General features: G+C 36.5%; 1 protein-coding gene across 2 annotated transcripts; it reads left to right on the forward strand.

Annotated features, from left to right (window-relative positions):
• Positions 1–884: 884 nt before the first annotated feature.
• On the forward strand, positions 885–21,119 carry LOC120335573 (nicotinate phosphoribosyltransferase-like). 2 transcript variants are annotated; one of them, XM_078120349.1, is made up of 15 exons: positions 885–1,058; positions 1,880–2,050; positions 2,521–2,603; positions 3,163–3,290; positions 3,701–3,831; positions 6,543–6,658; positions 7,091–7,299; positions 7,702–7,842; positions 8,488–8,572; positions 10,069–10,095; positions 13,598–13,678; positions 14,124–14,276; positions 14,891–15,033; positions 15,995–16,067; positions 17,957–21,119. In XM_078120349.1, exons 1-15 carry the CDS (start codon positions 947–949, stop codon positions 18,032–18,034), a joined length of 1,731 nt encoding a protein of 576 aa, XP_077976475.1. In that variant the 5' UTR covers positions 885–946; the 3' UTR covers positions 18,035–21,119. The 2 variants fall into 2 exon arrangements, with proteins under 2 accessions (XP_077976475.1, XP_039259039.2); XM_039403105.2 differs by lacking the exon at positions 10,069–10,095.
• Positions 21,120–22,065: the final 946 nt, after the last annotated feature.

Consider the following 22,065-nt stretch of genomic DNA (forward strand, 5'->3'; position numbering starts at 1 on the left):
GCAGTAGAAATGTAGATTCCCCAGGCCTTCGTGAGTCTTATGATTCAATAATACACGATAATTTCTCGTAATACGTAATAACCTATCTTTAATAATCGATGTTAGTTGGCTAATTTGTAAAATTCGTATGATACTTACCATCAATAACATAAATTTTAAAACTAAAAATTTTTTTAACAAAAAATTTCTGATATTAGAACCTCTGGTGTCGTTGCTCGATAACGAGCTTTGGTTTCCGTGATTTCCTTTCACCAGTATGACTTTGTAAATTATCATTCTCCCGTAATTTGTGCTCGAGCTGGCGAGTGCAATTTTTTACTAGTTTGAAAAAATTATCTTGACTTAGCTTGATTCAATTCAGTAATTCAAAATAGTTGTAAACATTGTTTCGATTGATTTTTCGGTGCTCCCGAAGTATGCGAACCAAGATGGCGGACATCGGATCGTAACATGGGTAACAGGTTAGGGTTAGGCGATAATTTTTTTCCAATTTTCCTTATTTTAGTCCTATTATCAGTTCGAAGACTAGCCAAGAGCCTTCCGTAGTATTTATAGCTAAAATTATGGCCTAACCCTAACCTAGTACACATATTACATTCCGATGTCCGCCATCTTGGTTCGCTTACTTCGGGAGCCCCGATTTTTCTATTTTTACAGTGTCCGAAGTTAAATGGAGTTTACTTTACGTCTGACCAATTGCTGAATTGCTCATAGTGTTATATTTTCGAGAGGAAAACATTTCATTATTCTTTCCAAGTTCATAAATCTTATATATTTACTGTATTGAATATCGCAAATTTAGAATGTTTCGAATACTGGAATATTTGATACATTTGGGATATCCCTGCCATTGAAACAGACAGATCAACTCCATTATTTTCTTTTAAGATATAGCCTAAGTTTTTATATAAATATTTACAAGAATTATATTTTACTCTTGAATGAGATGGATTCTGGCGACAAATCGATAAATTCAACAAACAAAATGAACAATGGCCATGCTGGGGCAAATGGTTGCGTCGTACCAAGCAATGGCGTGGTGCAACCATTACTTACTGGTAAGGGAATGTTAATTATATTTATTTGATTGATCAATATTATTAATTATTTAATTTTACATCATATTAAACTTTTGAGATGTGATAAATATACAAAATGTACATAGGGTATTTTAAATTTCGTAAAAACTGAAAAATGGTAAGGGAAATTTATTGTTTCTTGTGTAGTTTATTGGCTCTTCAATGCGAACTAAACAAAGTAAAAAACTTAAATAAACACTGATTATAATAAAACAAACCTGGTTAAGATATATTGAGAACTGACTTCATAATGAAATAAAACTTGTAGCGTTACAAACACCCTTGTACGTTTATAATTTCGCTGCCAAGATTTAATCTCAACCAGATTCGAGAAAGTGGAAATTCAAATATGGAACCTACTTGCCCAGACCCAATATGAATTGAAATTTGATGAATGATATGTTAATTAAGTCAACGCAAACTTATCCGACTCGACTCGAAGCTGTTTTTCGGGTTTCATTAGACCCCAATTCGGAAGAATGCTCTGTTTCAATCTCAAGGTTTGAGAAAATCATGATTCCAATCGCTTTTTGAGGTTTAATAAAGTTCGGCAGTGATGAATTATCTTGACTCTGTTTTTTTGACACTGGAATGTCAAAATATTTTATGAAAAATTTGGTGAATGGTTTCTTTAGTTTTATTTAAAAATATAGACGCCAATTCAAATGCTATCGAAAATGTTAATTCTGACAGGTAGTCCTATCAAAATTTAGGCAATATTGTCAAAAATATGAATTCATCATGTGAATGAAACTATTTTTTATGTAAAATTTTTGCAATGAATCTTTTTTTTTATCCAGATTTGTACCAAATCACAATGGCTTATGCCTACTGGAAGAATGGGAAAATGAACGATCACGCAGTCTTCGATCTTTTCTTCAGAAAGAATCCTTTCCGTGGGGAATACGCAATATTTGCTGGTCTGGAAGAATGTGTTAAATTCCTTGCGAATTTCAAATTTTCACATTCAGGTATTATTTTGGTACATAGATGTAATTATAACACCTCTATGTATGCTGGTGGAGTGGTGGTGTGAAAATGTCAAAGCCAATAGAGTCAGTAGTTCTGAGGGGGCTCCCGAAGTATGCGAACCAAGATGGCGGACATAGGAATGTAATATGTGTAATAGGTTAGGGTTAGGCCATAATTTTAGGTATAAATACTACGGGAGGCTCTTGGCTAGTCTTCGAACTGATAATAGGACTAAAATAAGGAAAATTGGAAAAAAAATTATTGCCTAACCCTAACCTGTTACCCATGTTACGTTCCGAAGTCCGCCATCTTGGTTGGCATACTTCGGGAGCACCATTCTGAGTGCCGGTAACTTCCCTCAGCAAAGAGTCTTCTTCACTTAGAGCCTTTCCTTGCTTTGAGAAAAATTTCGTAATAACATGAATACAAAACCAATACAGCTAGTGATCATAGAAATTTTTTTTTTCAGATATTGAGTATTTACGTTCCGTCCTACCCGGCCCGATTGAAGAAGAATTTTTCACATATCTATCAGCTATTGATGCCTCGCAGGTATGAGACCGTTTCTCTGATAATTTGAACTTTAACTCAGTGGTAAACAAGTGGTGGGGGGTGCCCCAAACATTTTTGATGGGTGCGTGAAACTAACAAAAATAAAAATATTTGTTGGATTTGATCTTGCTTGTCTTTTTTGGATATTTACGTTTCTTCAATTTGAATATTATATTCCATCCACGTATTTTCAACATATTGTTTTTGAATAAAACATACTTTCATCGTACTATCTGTTATTTTTAACTTATTATTAGCTAGTTATTTATGAGATGGGGCGCGAGACTTGACAAAATCCAAAAAGGGGAGTTTGAGAACGACTGCGAACTGTTTAAAATGTCACTTCAATAAGTATGCCTACAAACTAATGTGCAATATACCGATATAATTCTGTACAGTTTCAGTAGCTCATGGCATTTAAGTAGTAGCCGTATTAATAAAAAACCAATATTTAATAGCAAATGCAAAAGTATATAATATACCATAGCACTTTAATAATCCTTGCACCCATTTAATAGGTTGGAGCGATGTACTCTCTCAAATAAATTATTATTTGCAGGTATCTCTCTGGGCGATTCCAGAGGGCTATGTTGTTTTTCCGAAAATACCTTTGGTACGAATCGAAGGCCCTTTGCCTGTTGTTCAGCTGATGGAAACAACACTGTTGAATCTCATTAACTATGCAAGGTAGCCGTTTTCATATTTTCGAATTTTTTTTTTAGAAGTTCCAAGGCTCTTGATCTTAACAAGGTTCTATAGAATGTAAGAAGACAATTATATTTTTCGTTTTACTGACAGTTTTATTTTTTCTGATACATTTTGTGAGGCGTAGGCAGGCTAGGGGGGGGGGTCTTGGATTGAGCTCCCTCTGTATCTGCTTATTAGACCCTCGAGAGTTGAGACACTCTCGAAAATCTACGTTTTCGGCCACCGATGGGGCCCGCTAGCAAATACTGTCTAGCTTGGCAATTAGAACATTCAGAACGCCCTCTTTGAAATTCCTGTGCTACCTCCCTGTCAAATATGTATTATGATAGTTATTATAATAGCTATAGGCAAATTAAAAAGTTCATCGAAACTTATTACTCCCATTTCAGTCTTGTAGCAACAAATGCATCCCGGTTTCGAATGGTCGTAGGTGATGATATACAATTACTAGAATTTGGACTGAGAAGAGCACAAGGACCTGATGGAGGACTGTCAGCTTCAAAGTACTGCTTTATGGGAGGTATGAAGAAATTAACTCTGTATTCGGTCTGGTTCTAATAATAATATTGTTTGCCTATTTAGTGTTATCGTAATATGGATTTAGGATTCTTATAAAATATTAAAATTGTACAAAAGGCAAAGTGCAAGTTGCTGGCTAAAGATTAATAATCAATGATTAGGCTCCATGCTAGGAAGGAGGGCGTGTTTGGGTCGTGTCTGTACTCAGTAGATTTCAAACTTCAGTTAGATGGTTTTTCCAGCAGAGGAGGAAACGCTGAAATAGTACTTTTGTAATTGATGCAGTTTTACTAATATTTTTTACCTACCGGTATTTAGTGTTATTGTAAAACTTATTCACGCACTCATTACAAAACTTTCCAAACTGTACAATAGTCAAAATGCAAATTACAGGTAGATATAATACAGGGTGGTCGCTAGGAACACAGTATATTAGCCAAACAGGTATTTATTTTTACAAAGAATAACTTTTACAAAGTTTTTTAAAGGCATATGTTATATTATACTCATAGATGCTCAAAATGTCACTTGTACACTTCGGAGCAGTGTCTTACTCTTAACCTATCAATCAAAGCTTTTGTAGCGTTTTGAAAGGTTGACTTGTGGGATATCGTTTTGATTCAACCTATACAAATTTTATTTGTGACCTTCAAATTTTCTGCTTTTCCTGCCCTGTATATGGCCCAACAGAAAATTGACTTTTTTCCTGTTGTAAAATAGGCTTATGGTGCCATCGGGTGTTCTTGAGTGAATCGCATGTTGTATTTTCAAGAATTGACAAATCGAAGATATTATTATTCTTGTTGGTTGTAGAATACATTCCATGTCTAGTATTGAAACATAACTTGGTAAATTGTTGATGAAACCTGAGTAAATTTGGTACTACCATAGTATGTGTACCAGGTTAGGGTTAAGTCATAATTTTATTTCTATTTTCCTGATTTTAGTTCTAATACGAGTTCGGAGACTGTCTGTGTTAGGCTGTGTTAGCCAGGTGAATATCACCCCCTGCCCATAGGCTTAGAAGGTATAAGCTTAAATTAGTTTTAGTTACCTCCATATTGGTACGCACACTTCTGGAACGTCAAAGATTTTATTGAATATTATAGTTCTAAGTAAGACATTGCAATCCAAACAATGTTACAACTTGTTCTGAGGTCAATGGTTACATAAACACGAGCTTCTTGTGTATATTCAGGAATGAACAAATTGTACATTGGTGTAAATTACTGTTTTATTGAACACAAGGAATACCTAACATAAACAGTTCAGTTGTCACCACCAATAACAAAATAAAAGTCAGACATAAGACACATGTTGCCTCTGTTATACCGAAGTATTGAATGACCTCTGGAGACCAGCATGACAGTATTTCAAGTCAATGCTTCCGAAAACAAATAACGAACTAATCCCATACCCGACATCATGGAATGGCAACTGGACGAGAGGCCATGGTTTGCCATATGATTAATCTGTCTTATCGGCTTTCCTCTCCCTCAGGTAAAATGTGTAAATTCCATTCTATTTAGGAGGAAAGCATGCCTCAATGGTTTCACCCATAATGCCATGCCATCATGCTCTGCTGTCATTGGTCAGTTAAAGAGTGGGAAATAAGATTAGAACACAGTTACCCCAGGATGACAATCACCTAGACAAAATGTATGTTAGAATATGTAAAAATGAAAATGTAAAGTTAACACGGATATGCTAGTTTCAACATGCTGAATCCATTTCCGGACATTGCTGTGTTGGCCTAATTCTAACATATGTCATTAAACATCATTTCCTGTTTATGAAATTTATTCCATATCGTGACCGTATGTTGGTGACTCGCCTTGTTGTATCATTTCTAATTATGTCATTACAGTGTTTAATTTAGATTGACTGACACTGTTAGTACTTTTTACGGTACTCATGTAGTATGTGAACCAAGATGGTGAACACTGGAACATAGTATGCGTGCTAGGTTAGGCTTAGGCCATAATTTTGGGTACAATTACTACGGGAGTCACTTGGCTAGCCTCGGAACTCGTAATAATACTAATTTAAGGAAAACTGGAAAAAATTATGGCTTAACCTTAACCTGGTACATTTACTATGTTAGGGTGTCCACCATCTTGGTTCACATACTACGTGAGCATCCTTTTTTCTGTTACTCATTTCTCTTCAATCATGGCCCTATATTAGCAACCACTGATATATACAATATGATATACATATTTATCCCAGGGGAGAGGAAAGCTGATAAGACGGTTGAAAACCCATTGCGAACCACAGCCTCTCGTCCGGTTACCATTCCATGTCGGGTGTGTGATTGCTTAGGTATTTGTTTCAGATGCATGAACTTGATGGTGGAGGGAGCTGTAACTGACCAGCAGTTACATGAAGCATCCTACGGCAGAGAAGGGGGGTCCAGGAATCCTCTCGCACATAACTATCCGCGCATGGGATTCGAACCTGTGAACCAACGTAGGGTAATCAGAGGTTCGATGGCGAGAGTCCTAATGCGATAAACCACACCGCCGAGCCAAATGATATGTAATAATATGTTAGGATGGTGTTTAATCAAACGATTTTTTTTTAATTACATTTTTCATACCTATGCTGATAATAAGCTCTTCCTGGGTTGTACTGAATTTGAAAAAGTTTATACGTACATGTTAGTTTTCCAGCCATGCTGACTTCTAACTGTTCATATTTCTTCATTTTTAGGTTTTGATGGGACGAGTAACGTACTTGCCGGTAAGACATTTGGAATTCCAGTAAGAGGGACACATGCTCATGCATTTGTAAACAGCTTTCAAAGCTTGAAGGAGATACCTCGCCAGGTACATAAAGATGGTTATTCATGTCTTTCGCTCCAAACAAGGCACATACAACGTACAAGGCACTGTATAAGCAGCCGCGTACTTCTAATGATATATAAGGAGCTTTTATCATTTGGAACGCTATATTGCTGTAAATGCTAGGCTGCAGTTTTATTTTTTTTAGCTTTTTAGTAATGATTAATGCCTTTTCTATTTGGTTGTTATGTGTTTTCTCATTTTAAATTGTGTTGAAAGTATTACACGTTTCTGAATCGTGTCCACTTCTTTGTGTGCTTGTTTATTTTTCGATGGGTAGGCACGTACTTGTACAATTTTAAACTTTATTTCAAGTTATGCTCACCTCTAAAGTATCTCTGCATTTTGTTTGTTTGTTTACTTTTTGTGTTGTTTATGTCAGAGAACCGAAATAAAATAATCGATTGATATTTACAGATCTTATTACCGAACCCCGAAAGTTCATCCACGAAAAAAACCAGCACTGATTTTGTTGAATTATGTTTAAAATATCTTCGTGAAATTGCGGCAGATCTCGGAATTATTGCTGACGAAACTAACAAAGGAGAGCTAGCAGCATTCATTGCTTATGCTATCGCTTTCCCAAAGTTGCTATTATGTCTTTTGGATACTTACAATGTTTTGAGGTGATTTTTATATTTTTACTTCAATACTTTTACTTTATATTTTTTTCATTCGTGCCTTCCTATTTTTGTTGTATTCCTTATTTTTATGCCTGCAACTACTAGAAAGGCTATATCAAATAAAGGTGCGGACCGCGGTTTCATCCATTAATTTGTATCTGGCCTTCCTTGATTAAAGGTAGCACACCTCTGCCTTACACCTTGGTAAGCATCCATGATAAACAATTGAAGACTGCTTGCATAAGCCAATGTTCTTTGCTTTTAAATTTGGTTGAAGCAGTATTCAAAATTTGAAATCTGTGCTGAAGTCATTTCAATGGTTTCGAGTCGAAGACGCGTTTAAATCCGACTCCTCATTCTTACAAAGGCCTTCGTTAATCAAAATTTGTTTTTTTTTCTTCATAGGAGTGGCCTCCCTAATTTCATTGCGGTATCTTTGGCATTGAACGAGATCGGTTATAAATCTGTTGGAGTTCGACTGGACAGCGGGGATCTTGCGTATCTTTCTGTCAAATGCAGAGAAGCGTTTGTCAAGATTTCTGAAAGGTTTGTGAACTTGAAAACTGTTTCAAACATTGGTTTTTATTCGAAAAAAAGCCTGGCATGCTCATGATTACCTTGTAGTGCCCTGTAGATCGTTTCGAAAAGTTGTTGTTCTTTTTTTGGGGGTTATTTTTGAGAAAAATAGCTTCACTTTGCTAATGGAGGAATCAATTTCAATTTTGTGCTATAGGGAGTGATATTTCATCTCAAATTTTTCTGTTTTCTGTGTTCTAATTCATAAGTACACATTTATAAACCACCGACGAAATTCTTTTGACATTTGGCTTGCTTAAATTGCGGTAACTATATTACTGTATATCCTCGCATAAGCCGACCTTACAAAACACACAAGTGATCATGTGTATGACAACCACCACAGACTGTTATCGCTGTCATAGCATACCAAGCCGGCTTCGCGTGTGTGCGTACATGGTCTTTTTGTTAAAACTCAGCATGGCCGAGTTGTAAATGCTGGAGTTAGCATAATGTCATTTCGTTTGAGTGCAATCAGAGTTATGAGTGTATAAGCAGACACTTTAGTTTGGCTACTTTTTTTATCTGAGTCTCAACCTTGGCTTATATGCGAAGATATACGTTAGTAATTTAACCAACGATATATTTGAGCATAGCTTTCTCATTCCTTCACAGATTCAATCTACCTTGGTTCAAGAATATGAACATTGTTGCAAGTAATGACATAAATGAAGATACTCTGAGATCGCTCAAAGAACAGGTAAGTTACCTAATTATCTTGCTAGCATACACCGAGTGTTACAATACGAAAGGCAAATGTAGGAATTTTTTTATCGGAAATTATTAAAAAGAAAAAGCTACTTTTTAAACTGGTATCTAATCATTGTTTGAAGCGATATCACCGAAGAATTCCAATTAAACGAGATGTTTGAGGCCTAAAAAAAGTATGATTGCCTCGTTTTCTGAAAAACAATTTTTTTTCAAGTATTACTCATTTGGATTAAAGCCTTACATATCCCATATTATTAGATTTCAGTGGCCGCTTGTACATTGCTTCAGGGGGGTAGCCAGGGGGGTGGTTTTGGGGGTCGGAACCCTTATCTTTTGAAATGTAAATAAAAAAAGCATCTTTTTGTCTCATACATAGCAATTTTTCGTGGCTTGAAATGCTTTTTAGCCCCTCAGATTCATGAAAACACATATTTTCTGGCGCTCGATCGGTGCCACTAGCTGTTTCAATCTAACTTGGCAAATAGAAATTTCTGACCCCCCCCCCCCCCCCCTTTGAAAATGTCTGGTTACGTCCCTGCATGGCTTTGTTCAGAGCGGAAAGTTTAAATGAAAAAAAATCATACATAATCTGAACTAACAGTTGAATTGTGATTCGCATTATAAGCTTTTATTTCCCCTTTGATTAATATGGAATTCCTGTCTTGCTAGTATTGTGGAGGATCTTGGCGTCATTTAATCAATGGCTAGAAGCGACTCTAGTCACCTAAATCAGGGGTTGTGCAACCTTTAATACAGGAGGGCCAGATACAAATGTCTGGGTGAAACCACGGACCGCACCTTTATTTAACATAGGCTTTCTAGTAGTTACAGGCGCAAAACTTTTGGGTTTTGATTTTTGTTCATTCCTCACAAGCTAGATGTTAGGGCATTGTTACATCATATGCATAGATAATGAATTGTACTCAGGAAGGTATTGGCTTTGCAACACAAAGGGATCGGAATCACTCGAACGTACTAGATTAAACTAAATTAAAAACTTGTCACTTTTTCATAGGCCGCACAATTTTGGGCGCTCTTGTAGTATGTGAACCAACACGGCACCATGTGTACCAGTTTAGGGTTAGGCCATAATTTTATTCCAATTTTCCTCATTTTAGTTCTATTAGGAGTTCGTGGACTAACCAAGTGACTCTCATAGTAAGTGTACCTGAAATTATGGCCTAACCCTAACTTGGTACACATACTACGTTCGGGTGTCCACCATATTGGTTCACATACTACGAGAGAGCCTAATTTTGTCCTGCAGGTCGAATTTGGCCCACAGGTTGCAGGTTGCACACCCCCTACCATTTACTTTTACCAGCTTGCTTGTATATAGTTAGGAGCCCCTGAATAGGCTGATTTAGATCATGTCAGCTTTCCTATCCCGTGAATGTCTTTCGATCATTTCGCATGAATTTTTTTTTTTCCATGATCTTTTCAAAATATTTTTTTCTAACAACTATAATATTGTCATGTTTTCAGAGACCTCTGGCGAATTCTAAATTCAAGGTTTCATTTTATTTTATTGGCATGAAATAATTAGTAGCTAATAATTAATTATTCTCTAATCGAGCACATTTAGAGTATAAACCCCAGGGTTTCACAAACTTAGTCCCGTGCCCGTGGGTGCTCTGGAACGAGTCTTTTGTAGTTATGGCTGTATCTTGGTATTACTTGCGATGAATACAGAAATTTAAAATAAATTATCTGTGTTTTGTTTAATTTTTTGACTGTATTGCATTCATTCTTTCAATTTTGTTTGTTGGCTTTTTTAAATGAGGAAATGCTTTAAAAGCAAAAGTAGGTTTTTATAGAATATCAGGTGACGAAAAATGTTGAGAGTTTTTGTGAGGGGCCATGAGTCATAAGATTTCAAGAACCACTAATATAGACCGCCTTTAGACATAGGAACTTTCGGAAAAGAGAAAATAGGACCCAACCAAATAGGTTTAATTGCATGGTTTGGTGCTTCTCTGCTAGTGTCCTGCTCTGGATCTGTCGGGACATTTCTCTGACTTCACAGTTACGTATAGAGAGAGAGAGAGAAAGAGCGATAATGATTTATTCCCGAATATCGCAGTAAAAAGAATAAACAAGCAATTGTCATAAAATTTAATCGAATGGGCGAGACTGCAAGGTCGACCTACCCTTGCATAACCTATGCTGTAAATGAGTTACCTATATTTTATGCAAAATGTTTTTTCCTAACTGTGTAACTTTTTCGTTTGAATTATGAGAGGAAACTGAAAAAATATAATAAAATTGAGTTCATCAGCACTATTACCAGCATAATAATAAATAGCAATAAACTAATAAAATCAAAAATGTAAAATTCATATAATCGAGCACATTTAGAGTAAACCCCAGGGTCCACAAACTTAGTCCCGTGCCCGTGGGTGCCCTGGAACGAGTCTTTTGTAGTTATGGCTGTATCATCAGCAGTAAAAGCTGAAGTAAACTAATAAAATCAAAAATGTAAAAGTCATATAATCAGGAGAGCAAACAGAAAGTGGTATGTGTTCGCTCACATATAAATCCCTTCTTAATATTTTTGCATTCAATTTCCGTGTATCTAGACTTCTAAATTTAGAAAGTTTAAGATCTCTCAATCTGATGAACAGTTGGTTCTCTGACTTCACTGTTTTGTATCACCTGTGATGTGAATAAGTTGGCTGTTAGTTAGCCTGTTGTACTTTGTGAAAAATACATTCCTCTAATAGTAGTATGTGTTCGTTCGGTACTCCCCAAAGTATGTGAACCAAGATGGCGGACACCGGAGTATAGTATGTGTACCAGGTTAGGATTAGTTAGCCAAGTGACTCATGTAGTATTTGTACCTGAAATTCTGGCCTAACCCTAACCTGGTACACATACTACGTTCTGATATCCGCCATCTTGGTTCACATACTTTTGGAGTACCGAACGAACACATACTACTTCTATTGGCGACACCTTTTCATTTACATTTTGCAACCTTATTAAATTTTATTTGCTCTCATGATTCTGTGATTTTATTACTTTGCTTCTATCAATTATGTTATGCTGATTATGGTGATAATAAATTTAATTCTTATTATTTCATTCATTTTTTTCTCATAATACAATAACATACCAATAATTTAAGAGAAAAAGTTACATAGTTAGAGGAATAAACCCTTAAACCCTTTCTTCATTAAATTATTTGCAATTCTTCGGAATCTCTTTGCAATCAATTTTCATGCATCTTATAAATTTCCTTCTTATAAATTTAGAAAGTTTGAAATTTATATTTATTGCATGCGATGCGATAATTAGTAAGCATGCTCCCTAACTTTACTCAAGGTGATACTGATATTCACCGTAGTTCTTACAAGAGCAATTTGATATTAGCATTTCCATATTTATTTTACTGTTACCAGTTCTTGGGAATAGTAAACCAACTATTTGTTTCAGATGCATGGTCTTGATGGTCGAGGAAGGCGTAACCGACCAGCAGTTATGGAATCACCTTATGACTGGGCAGAGTCCAGCAATCCTCCCATGACATTACAGTTCGGGCCTCGGGGACTAGCCAAGTGACTCCCCCATTTTGTACCTAAAATTATGGCCTAACCCTAACATGGTACACATACTACGTTCCGGTGTTCGCCATCTTTGTTCACATACTTCGGGAGTACCGTTACGCGAACCACCCTACGACTGAGAAGAGTCTAGCAATCCCCTTGCACATGATTATCCCCCAGAAGATTTTAATATGATACCATATGATTAGGTTGCCGATTTCCCTCTTCCGTGGTCGCTTATGGCTTTTTATAATCTGAAAGTCTTCGCATCTTAAACAGTAAAAACTATTCCTACATCTGGCCTGAACTATATACTAGGCGTAAGGCTATTCGCCGGATGAGAACAGAAGGGGCCTAAGTCACATTTTTGGAAAATTGACTTTTTTCAATATTTTGGGGTTTTGAGCCACGCTCTACAAGGTCGTGGTCTTGAAATCCTGAATTTCTCAATAATAAGAGTTTTAGCTGGACTTAGGACTAAAATATTTAAGAACAGAATGGGCCTAAGTCCAGCTAAAATTTTTATTATTGAGAAATTCAGGATTTCAAGACCACCACCTTGTAGAGCATGGCTCGAAATCCCAAAATATTGAAAAAATATAGTCCTAAGTTCCAACATGATGGGCATAAACATCAGAAATGAAATGTCCAAAACTTACATCCATGAAAATTTGTTCAGTGCAACTTAGGCCTAAGTCACCTTGTTTGACCTTGCATCCAATACAAAAAATTTCAGAAGTTGTTGAGAACAGAATGGGCCAAAGTTTCTTATGGGGGTAAAAAAGCAGGAAGGAATTGAAACTGAAGTGCCAAAAAATATTGATTCCAAAGATATTCTCATCCACATTAAAATAACCAGAGCTCAGGTCTTTACTAAGTGTGAATATCTAGAAATTCAAAAATAAAAAAATTCCAAATTGTTTTTTGCGTTTTTCTCAAAACTCAAAATTGTGACTTAGGCCTGTTCTGTTCTCATCCGGCGAATACCAAAACAGCGGTTACCGAGGGGGGTCACAGAGAAGTTGGAGGGGGGCCACGATGATAAGCACAAAACTGATCTTACTTTTCACTCAGGAAACCTTCCGCTCTTCATGGTTTTATTGCTTTTGCGGGTGTTTTTCTTTGTCGAGCATGGATTGTTTGAACCTGTTGGGATTTGGAATCTACCAATCAAAACAGCACTATAAAGATAAACAGGCCATGAAAAGTTGCCATATAGTTCATCATATGATTCAGCCATCCTTTCGGCTTTCTTCTCTGGTCTGTTAGGGCTTCCTCTGCCACGCAAGTCTAAGCACATGAAACAATTGACATCTTGCTATTTCTATATCTGACCAGACTAGATACCAGATGAAATGCCATTTTAATTATCTATTTTATTGACTTTTCTCTTCTTGGCATCATATCCTATTATTTTAAGATCTGATCTTGGCGAATAAAATAAATTTGTATATTCTTTTTCACTTCAGGGCCATGAAATTAACAGCTTTGGAATTGGAACACATCTTGTGACGTGTCAGAAGCAACCTGCATTGGGATGTGTGTTTAAGGTAAAACATAAACAATTAGTTTTCTGAGAAGCGTGTTTGAAGATAATGTTTTCTTATAAGCAAAGGATATGATTTTCATATTTATCCTGGGGGTGAGAAAAGACGATAAGACGGCTTAATCACTTGGCGAAAACGACCTTTCGCCCGGTTACCTGTCCATGTCGGGTAAGGAATTAGTTAGCCAGTTTTCGGAAGCATGGACTTGATGGTGAAGAAAGCCATAACCAGCAATTACTTGAACCACCCTACGACGGAGAGGAATCAAGCAATCCTCTCGCACATAACTATTCCTGCATGGGATTTGAACCTGGGTTCAAACCACACAGGATAATCAGAGGTGCGGTGGCAAGCGTATTCCTAACGCTTAGCAAGATGCGCCACACCACCGAGCTCACTCCCGAGGAAAGTTACGGTCACTAATTTACCACATCACCTTTTTTTCCAGTTGGTCGAAGTTAACGATGAACCTCGATTGAAACTCAGCGAAGAGGTCGCCAAGATAAATATTCCTGGACGTAAAGAAATCTATCGTTTGTACACCAACGACGGAACAGCTATTGTTGACCTTGTACAACATGCTAAAGAAGATCCGCCTAAGGTTTGATTTTGGTGACAATTTTTTGTGTGTTGTTTTTCTATCTTCACTCTTAACATGGCACTCTGTTAGGGGCTTAGCCAGGGATGCGCAGTTCTTACCACTTCATGGCAGCTCTTGTCAAAAACGAACCGCGGCGTCTCTTGTCATGGTTTTATGTCGGAATTACATCTATTTGAGCCTCAAACCTAACCCCAAATCCATCAAAACTGTATTCATAAGAAAAATGTTCCAACGTAACCAGCCCTGCCATTATGGCCGACATGCCTTGGTTTGTGGCAGCTAAAAAGTCAGTCGCCATGGGTTTGGCCATAGTGGCCATGGTTTGGAAATCCCGCCATGATTTTGTGGCAGCTCTAGACGCCACAAAGTACTTAAAACTGCACTTGTAGCCAAGGGATGAGGGGGTCGTTGAGGGTCGGACCCCCTCTTTGGAATTAAAAAAAAAAAATCCTCATCATACATAGTAATTTTTCCTAACTTGAAACTCTTTCTATACCCTCAAAACCAGACGGCACCCGCTAACTGTGATGTTCATCTTTGCGTAGTAGAATTCGTTTTGTTTTTTCTAATGCAGAATGAAAAATTGCTCTCATTTCACCCATTTTATTTTTTAGGTGAATGATCGCATTTTAGTACGACATCCTTTCATTGAATCGAAGCGGGCTTATGTCTGTCCCCATCGTGTGGAGAAATTATTAACGCAGTACTGGGGAAGAGATGGCCCTATGAAACCTTTCGAAGACTTGAAAGATTTGAGGTAGGAAAGCATATCGTTTATTTTATCGTTATTCTATCAACTTTCACATCTCTGATTAAGCTACTTTGAAATGCTTAAAAAATCAGTCATGTTCGCTAAACTCGGTCCACCAGATAAAAAAAAAACGGCAGCTCGCAAAATTGCAACAAGTGGTGTCTACCTATTATGTAACGATAAAGGCAGACGTAACAGAAAGTAAACGACAGAGAGAGATGAAATGAATTGATTGATTCATATACACAGCTTTTTAAAATGAACAAGAGAGCTACGCCCAAATATATGGACCCGTCTGTTCGCAGTACAGTATGGTTTACCGTACCGTCAGATCACATTCTAGAAATATATTCACACCAAGCGAAGCAGTACAGTCGGAAACAAAATGGCTTCCGATGTCCGCAGAACGTTTAATGACGTCATAGCAAACAAAAACAAATCTCACAGAGCTAACAGAAATGTTTAAAATGAATAAAAGTACCGGTAATAGCATTCTGGGGAAAAATTTTATCTTCAACCACTGAAAATTTCAAAGCAATTGGTCCAGTATCGAAGAGAAAAGCGATTTTTTTAAAAATGATGGAGACAAATAAGGAAAATAACAATAACTACAAAATTTTGACACGATCGTTATGTCCACTATGTGTCCAAAAACAATAAAACATTTATAATAATTACAATACGTAACATATTCAATCATAAACCAGTTATTCATTTTGTTATAGATTTCAATTCTTTTGCAAGAAAAACACAGAATTCTTAAGAGTGTTGCTTGTTCCTTGTAGCCATCTTTTTATGTGAGGAAACAACGGTATCGGCTTATCGACCTACTTTTAGAAAACTATCGGTATCGGTTTGAAAAGGCAGTATCGGTCGGACCCTAGTCTTGTTCATAGTAAAAATATAGGATTTTGCAACCAATAAGTCTATGATAAATACAATGCTTTAATAAACCTTTCAATTCTAGGACGAGAGCTATGCAATGCCTGAACACTTTGCGTCCCGACATCAAGAGAGAATTAAACCCAACGCCTTACAAGGTAACTATGGTTATTTAATTCGATTTATATTTTCTGCTTTCATAGTTTTTATTTATAATTACTATCAATTATATTTCTGGCAAGTGCATTGTTTCCCAGTTGTGTGTTATGGCACCACAAACACACACAAATTCCACCCCTAGTGATCCATTATGATGCTGTATTGCATGAATGATGTCATAATGGATTTTTCACATTTAAAAAAAATACAAAATATGGAATATTGTGATGCTCCAAAATTGAAACACCCTGTCCCCGTACTTGTCTACCCAGTTTATCACACTTTGGCTGAGGTATTGGGCATATGGGGCTTTAATACAAGATTTTAAATTACAATGCCATGGCTAGGTCCGGAACTCTAACCCTGACAAGAGCAAACTAGCGGGCCAATTCCGGCTTGTTGGGTAATTTAAATTTTGCGCGCTTGATGCTGTCACAACCAAACTAAAGCCAAATTTTGATGTTTTAAAGCTCAAAACGAGGCTTATTACGTTATGCATGATCCAAAAACCTTGCCTACCTACCCCTGCTCTAACTATTAGGACATATTTTTTATATTTCATTTATGGTGATTTATGACATCTAGGTTAAACCATCATCTCACCGCTCGGATCAGAAGTTTGGAATGGTTGGTTTTGATTGTGTGTTGCCAGAATAAGTTACTTTGGTTCGGCTGTTTGGGGTGTGTTTTAGTTTATTGGCAATGACATATAGATGGATATAAAATACTTTTTTCAAAAGTTTCATAAAGCAAGACCGTTCAGCTGTTCTGATTTTATGTGAGAGACTTATTTGCTTGAAATGATGAATGCAACTATTCTAAATTTTCTTCGAAAATCAATTTTTAATATTGATTAGCGCAGGGTTCGGTAAACTGCGGCCAGCGAGCTAATTTGTTGCGGCCCTCGAACGATCCGACATTTAATACATAAAACAAAAATTGATCCTAAATTTATTATTGTCTCGACATGGATTTATGTGAGAACAAGTGCTGCTGTACGGCGCTTGTGTTGTAATAAGTAGCGTCAGTTGTATGTTGTTTGAGTTAATTTTGAAAACGTAAAAATGTCTGGGAAGCAGAGGAAAGTTTGCAACGAGGGTCGAACGTTTCAAAGTGCTTGGACAGAAAATAATTTTTTTTGCGCATTTTAAAACTAGTTTGCTGGAAATATTGCGGCTCGCGATATGATATCTGACCCGCAAGTACATGAAGTTTGCCGACCACTGGATTAGCGTCTATCCTCGTGCATAAGCGGAGTTTTAAAGTTGCCAAATTATAGGGTCGGCTTATACACACACAACTCTGATCACACTAAAAATTTGACCTATATGCTCATAAATCGGATCGCATTCAAACGAAATGACAATATGATAACGTAATTCCAACAACTACAACACGAAACATGCTAAGTTCTCATGATAAGAGTGTGAACGCACACGCGAAGCACCGCTTGATATGCTATGACAGCAATAACAGTCTGTGATTGGTTGTCATGCATGTGATCGCTTGCAGGTTACGTGGGGTCTGCTTGTATGCTATTTTTTATAACTTAACTATTGTAGGGGGTTGACTTACATGTGAGGTTATACTGTATACCTTATTTCAGATTGTGCACTTTGATTTTTGCATCTCCTACCTTCTCTCTTACCTATTCGGAGTGTCACTTGTAGTAAAACCATTCGAGGAGAACTCATTTAGACTGTTCTAGGCTTTTATTAACATAAACATTACTGCTATACCAAAACAGGAAAAAGAACAATTTACAAGAGTAGCATTCATATTTTGTATATTCAAAAATCTCATCATTCTCTACTTTGTAATTTTGTTTTTGATCAATGAAAATAAAAGACAGCACTAGTGTTATTAATGTCAATTTTTTGTTTCACAGGTCTCGGTATCAGACAATATGTATTCCTATCTGCATGATCTATGGCTGAAGAACGCACCAATCGGAGAATTAGCCTGAACTACAGCAAGATCTTATGACAAGCCTTTCCTCGGCTGCCTCCCCCTTAGCATGTTTGAAGGCTAGATCCTCTTTGCCGTTGCTTTTTTTTTTATATGAAACCAGGGGGGAGGCGGGATGTATATTTAAAACGGGGGGATTTTGTCTCTCAACCTCCCTTCCTCCTTTTAAAATGTAAAAAAAGCATTCTTCATGCATAGCAGTTTTCGTAGCTTGAATAGCACCCTCAATACTCTTCAAAACCCATCAGCTGTTGCGGCCTTACTTCTAAATTTCAGACTACCTCCATACACCCTCTGAAAATTCCTTGCTACATACTTGTATGGGACTCCTTTCGCTTCAAACAAAGTTCTTTACATTGAAAACTGAAACGTGGGGAACTACTTTCGGCTCGGCATTTCCTACGCAGTTTATTACACTTTAGACAAAGTAGGAAGGGGGCTTGGAAACAGACTTCAAATCGAGATTTTTCATCAGAGGTGTGAACAAAATTAAACAGCTAATGTTCTTCAGAAAGTGAAAAATGGTTATATGAAATGAGTTCTCATCCACTCAGGCTGTGACATGTACCAGAAATGCTTTGTCTTATTATTTTATCAATTTTATTTTTGTTTTATGACTGTGAACAAAACTCTATATAAGAAGCTATTCATACCTGCTATTTGTATAGGTTACCTACAAAGTTAGGGTACTCCCTTAGTACCAGGTTAGGGTTAGGCCATAATTATATTCAGATTTTCCCTATTTTAGTTCTATTACAAGTTTGATGACTGTCTGCGTTAGCCAAGTGAATATACCCCTGCACATAGGTTTCAGTCCCTTTACACAACTTGATGTAAAGTAGACGAACAAAATTTGTTATCTCCATATTGGTGCACATACTTCTGGAGCGCCCTAAGTTTATTACTCTCTGTGTGTGGTCCTGAGCAAATATTATTTATTTACAAAGAGCTCTAGAAAATACAATACTTTGATTTTCAGAATTGGAATGATTAAGGAATGTAAGCCACTGATGATTGGATTTTTCCTTGAATTGTTCCGTTCTAGAGACCCTAGTACACATTCTGTTATAACAACCCAACAAATATTCTAAATAACGTTTGAGAAATTCAAAAATCCCAAAATTGAATTCTCCCGCATTAAATGATTTGGAAATGATGTAACTCTGATAACTTTCAAATATTTTGACATCAACCTAAATCGTAAAACAACAAAATTTGAAAGTGACAGCAACGACTTCTGCTTGTTAAGATGAGATTATTCTGACCAAGTGACTAGTCATGTTTCAATAGTTCCGGGTGGTTAGTGTTAGTACTATTTAACCTCAACCTAAATCGTAAAACAACAACTTGCTAGCAGCAACAATGTCTCCTTGTTTAGATGAGAAAATTCTGACCAGTTACGCTCCAGTAATTTTTAGTGAAGTAGTTAGAATTGTATCAAATTATTTAAAATACAATGTTGTTTTAGCATTGTATTATTATTTTGCTTCTTCAAGTATTTTTATTATTTTCATTGACTTGTCGACACAATTTCAAAAACTCGCTGATGCTAAAAGCGCAGCTTTCTCACTTAGTAGTGATTTTTGAGAAAATCAATGTTATTATGTTTTATATTGGTACTTTAATTTTGCTGCCCTAGAGGCACAAAAATCTTGTTAGTCTTTGATGTATTCTTCTTGTATTGAGGTAACATTCTTGGGTCCCAGGACCTAACAAAAGTCCATTTTTTAATTTGAGTAGCTTGAAAAAAGGTTTTCGATACGTTCAGCTATTTGACCTGATTAAGAATGTTTTGAAGTATACGTCAGTATACAAACTTTATTTTTTTGCCGTGGAGAGCTCATGTACGCATTGGCACTATGTCATTGTGCACACACCCACTGTCCATGTTCACTACACAAATCTCCTGTATATACCATTTTGTTTATTCACTCACCTAGTCGACTTTTTACCACCTCACATATGGTTTAATGCCTTTTCAGTTGTGCCTCAATAATTTAAATGATGGTCCCACACATATATTACTTTATTTTTGAAGGTGCAAATTTAAGCTGAACTATTTCAATTTTTGTCACTGTAGCTTGAAGGGTAGGGAATGAGGATTTTTGCAACAAATTTGATGGTTTCCAAATTTGAAAATTCTTCTAGTTAATCTTGAAGTTGCCACTTTTTGTGTGAACTATAGCTCGATGGCCAAAATTTCACTAAAAATATTTTCGAATGTGGAATTTCAAATTCAATCAACTTCATGTTCCCAAATAACTTAAATCACTATGTTGATCACATCTAAAATTATACAAACATAAAGATTATTGGATTCCAAGTGTATTGGTCTGCTTGTCAGACTTTTTAAAAATCCTAATTTTTGAATAAACATGTTCTAAATTATTCCTAAATTCAAGAATTTACTATATTAAATAAATAATGGATTTTCAACGTTTTCGAATACTCAATTAGTTTTGGACAGCCCTGGTCCTCAAAATTACGATGGTTTCATTTATACCCCTCCAGATACATAGAAAAAAAATTTACTCTCTCATCCTTCAATAACAATAAGAAAAATATTTATAAATCGGATTCGAATCACTGACGCAGTTTACTAAACCTAAAATATCATTTTCAAACAGCCATTTCCGAAATAGAGCCAAGTCGCATCTTGCTCAAAATAAGATAGGACCATGTCATTTTAATTAATCAATCAAGCATCATTTTTTTGTCAACACACTGTAAAGACATCATGAAAAATATGGTGAATATCATGAAAAAAGACTAACTAACTTGAATTGTGTGACAGGAGTCATCAGGCAGCGACACCTACAAAGCTGATTACCTTCAACGAATAAAATTTGATAAATGCAGATGCTTCTAAGACTATTATTATTTTTGTGACAAACAAGCACCGAAACAAGTTAAGTCATTATCCTAGCCATCCCAGTGGTTGTAATAGAATACGAGAACGATAATTAATGAATAAACTGAATAGAATTATAGTTGATTCTTCATAATTTTTTTTTGTGTGTTTTTATCCTTTGAGTTTGTATTAATTGTAATATCATATTAGAGAATTACAAATATATTGATGAGAGGTGTTGGTTGTTACTGATAAGGGCCAGAGTGCTGGAAAAGAAGGTGGGCATCAGGGAATTTGGGCCCCCCCCTCCTTTTTCGAAATGTAAAAAAAGACATTGCTCGGTATCATACATAGCAATTTTTCGTAGCAGAAAATGCTTTTTAGACCCTTAAGATTCTCTCAAGACCCTTGAAACCCTGCGTTTTCAGGCCGGACGACCCAGCTGTGACCCGGCCCGCAACGAGATTTTGACCGGCCCGCTGACTGTACATTATGATATTACATTATTACACTTTTAGTACATTATGATAAATTTATTATGTGTTTTTTGGTCTCTATTTTTTCGTAGTTTAAACTTTACCTTAAACGCGATTTAGAACTGTCTTTCTTGCATTAGCAAATAAATATGTGATTAAGAGATTGAATACTATTCATGTTATAATCCGGCCAACGGAGGACTTCATTTTCCCACATCCGGCCCCACCGACTAGAGAAGTTGCCCACCTCTGTGTTATGGGGGCTCCCGAAGTATGCGAACCAAGATGGCGGACATTGGAATGTAATATGTGTACTAGGTTAGGGTTAGGCCATAATTTTAGGTATAAAGACTACGGGAGGCTTTTGGCTAGTCTTCGAACTGATAATAGGACTAAAATAGGGAAAATTGAAAAAAAATTATCGCCTAACCCTAACCTGTTACGTTTCGATGTCCGCCATCTTAGTTCGCATACTTCGGGAGTACCGCGTTATGGTCTAAATTGGGAATTAGATATTTTATAACCCCCTCTCTCATCAGGAAATTCCTGGCTAGTCATCTTGTGGGCAGTCAAAGATAGTTCGTCGGTGGTGAAAACGATATAAAATAGTGAAGCAAAGATATGCATATGAGAATCATCAAAGTTTCCGAATATGTCTACTCGAGGTCTTTGGAATGAGCTCTGTGAGGACGAAATTGTACT

Source organism: Styela clava, chromosome 2 (genome assembly GCF_964204865.1).
Source record: "Styela clava chromosome 2, kaStyClav1.hap1.2, whole genome shotgun sequence".
Lineage (NCBI taxonomy): Eukaryota > Metazoa > Chordata > Ascidiacea > Stolidobranchia > Styelidae > Styela > Styela clava.

What these genes read in the sequence shown, in the direction of transcription:
- LOC120335573 (XM_078120349.1), top strand. Translation starts at nt 947, where the DNA reads ATGGATTCTGGCGACAAATCGATAAATTCAACAAACAAAATGAACAAT. An exon ending in TGGCGAATTCTAAATTCAAG is followed by an intron (nt 10,096 to 13,597) that starts GTTTCATTTTAT and finishes TTTTCACTTCAG; the next exon opens with GGCCATGAAATTAACAGCTT. An exon ending in CTAAAGAAGATCCGCCTAAG is followed by an intron (nt 14,277 to 14,890) that starts GTTTGATTTTGG and finishes TTTATTTTTTAG; the next exon opens with GTGAATGATCGCATTTTAGT.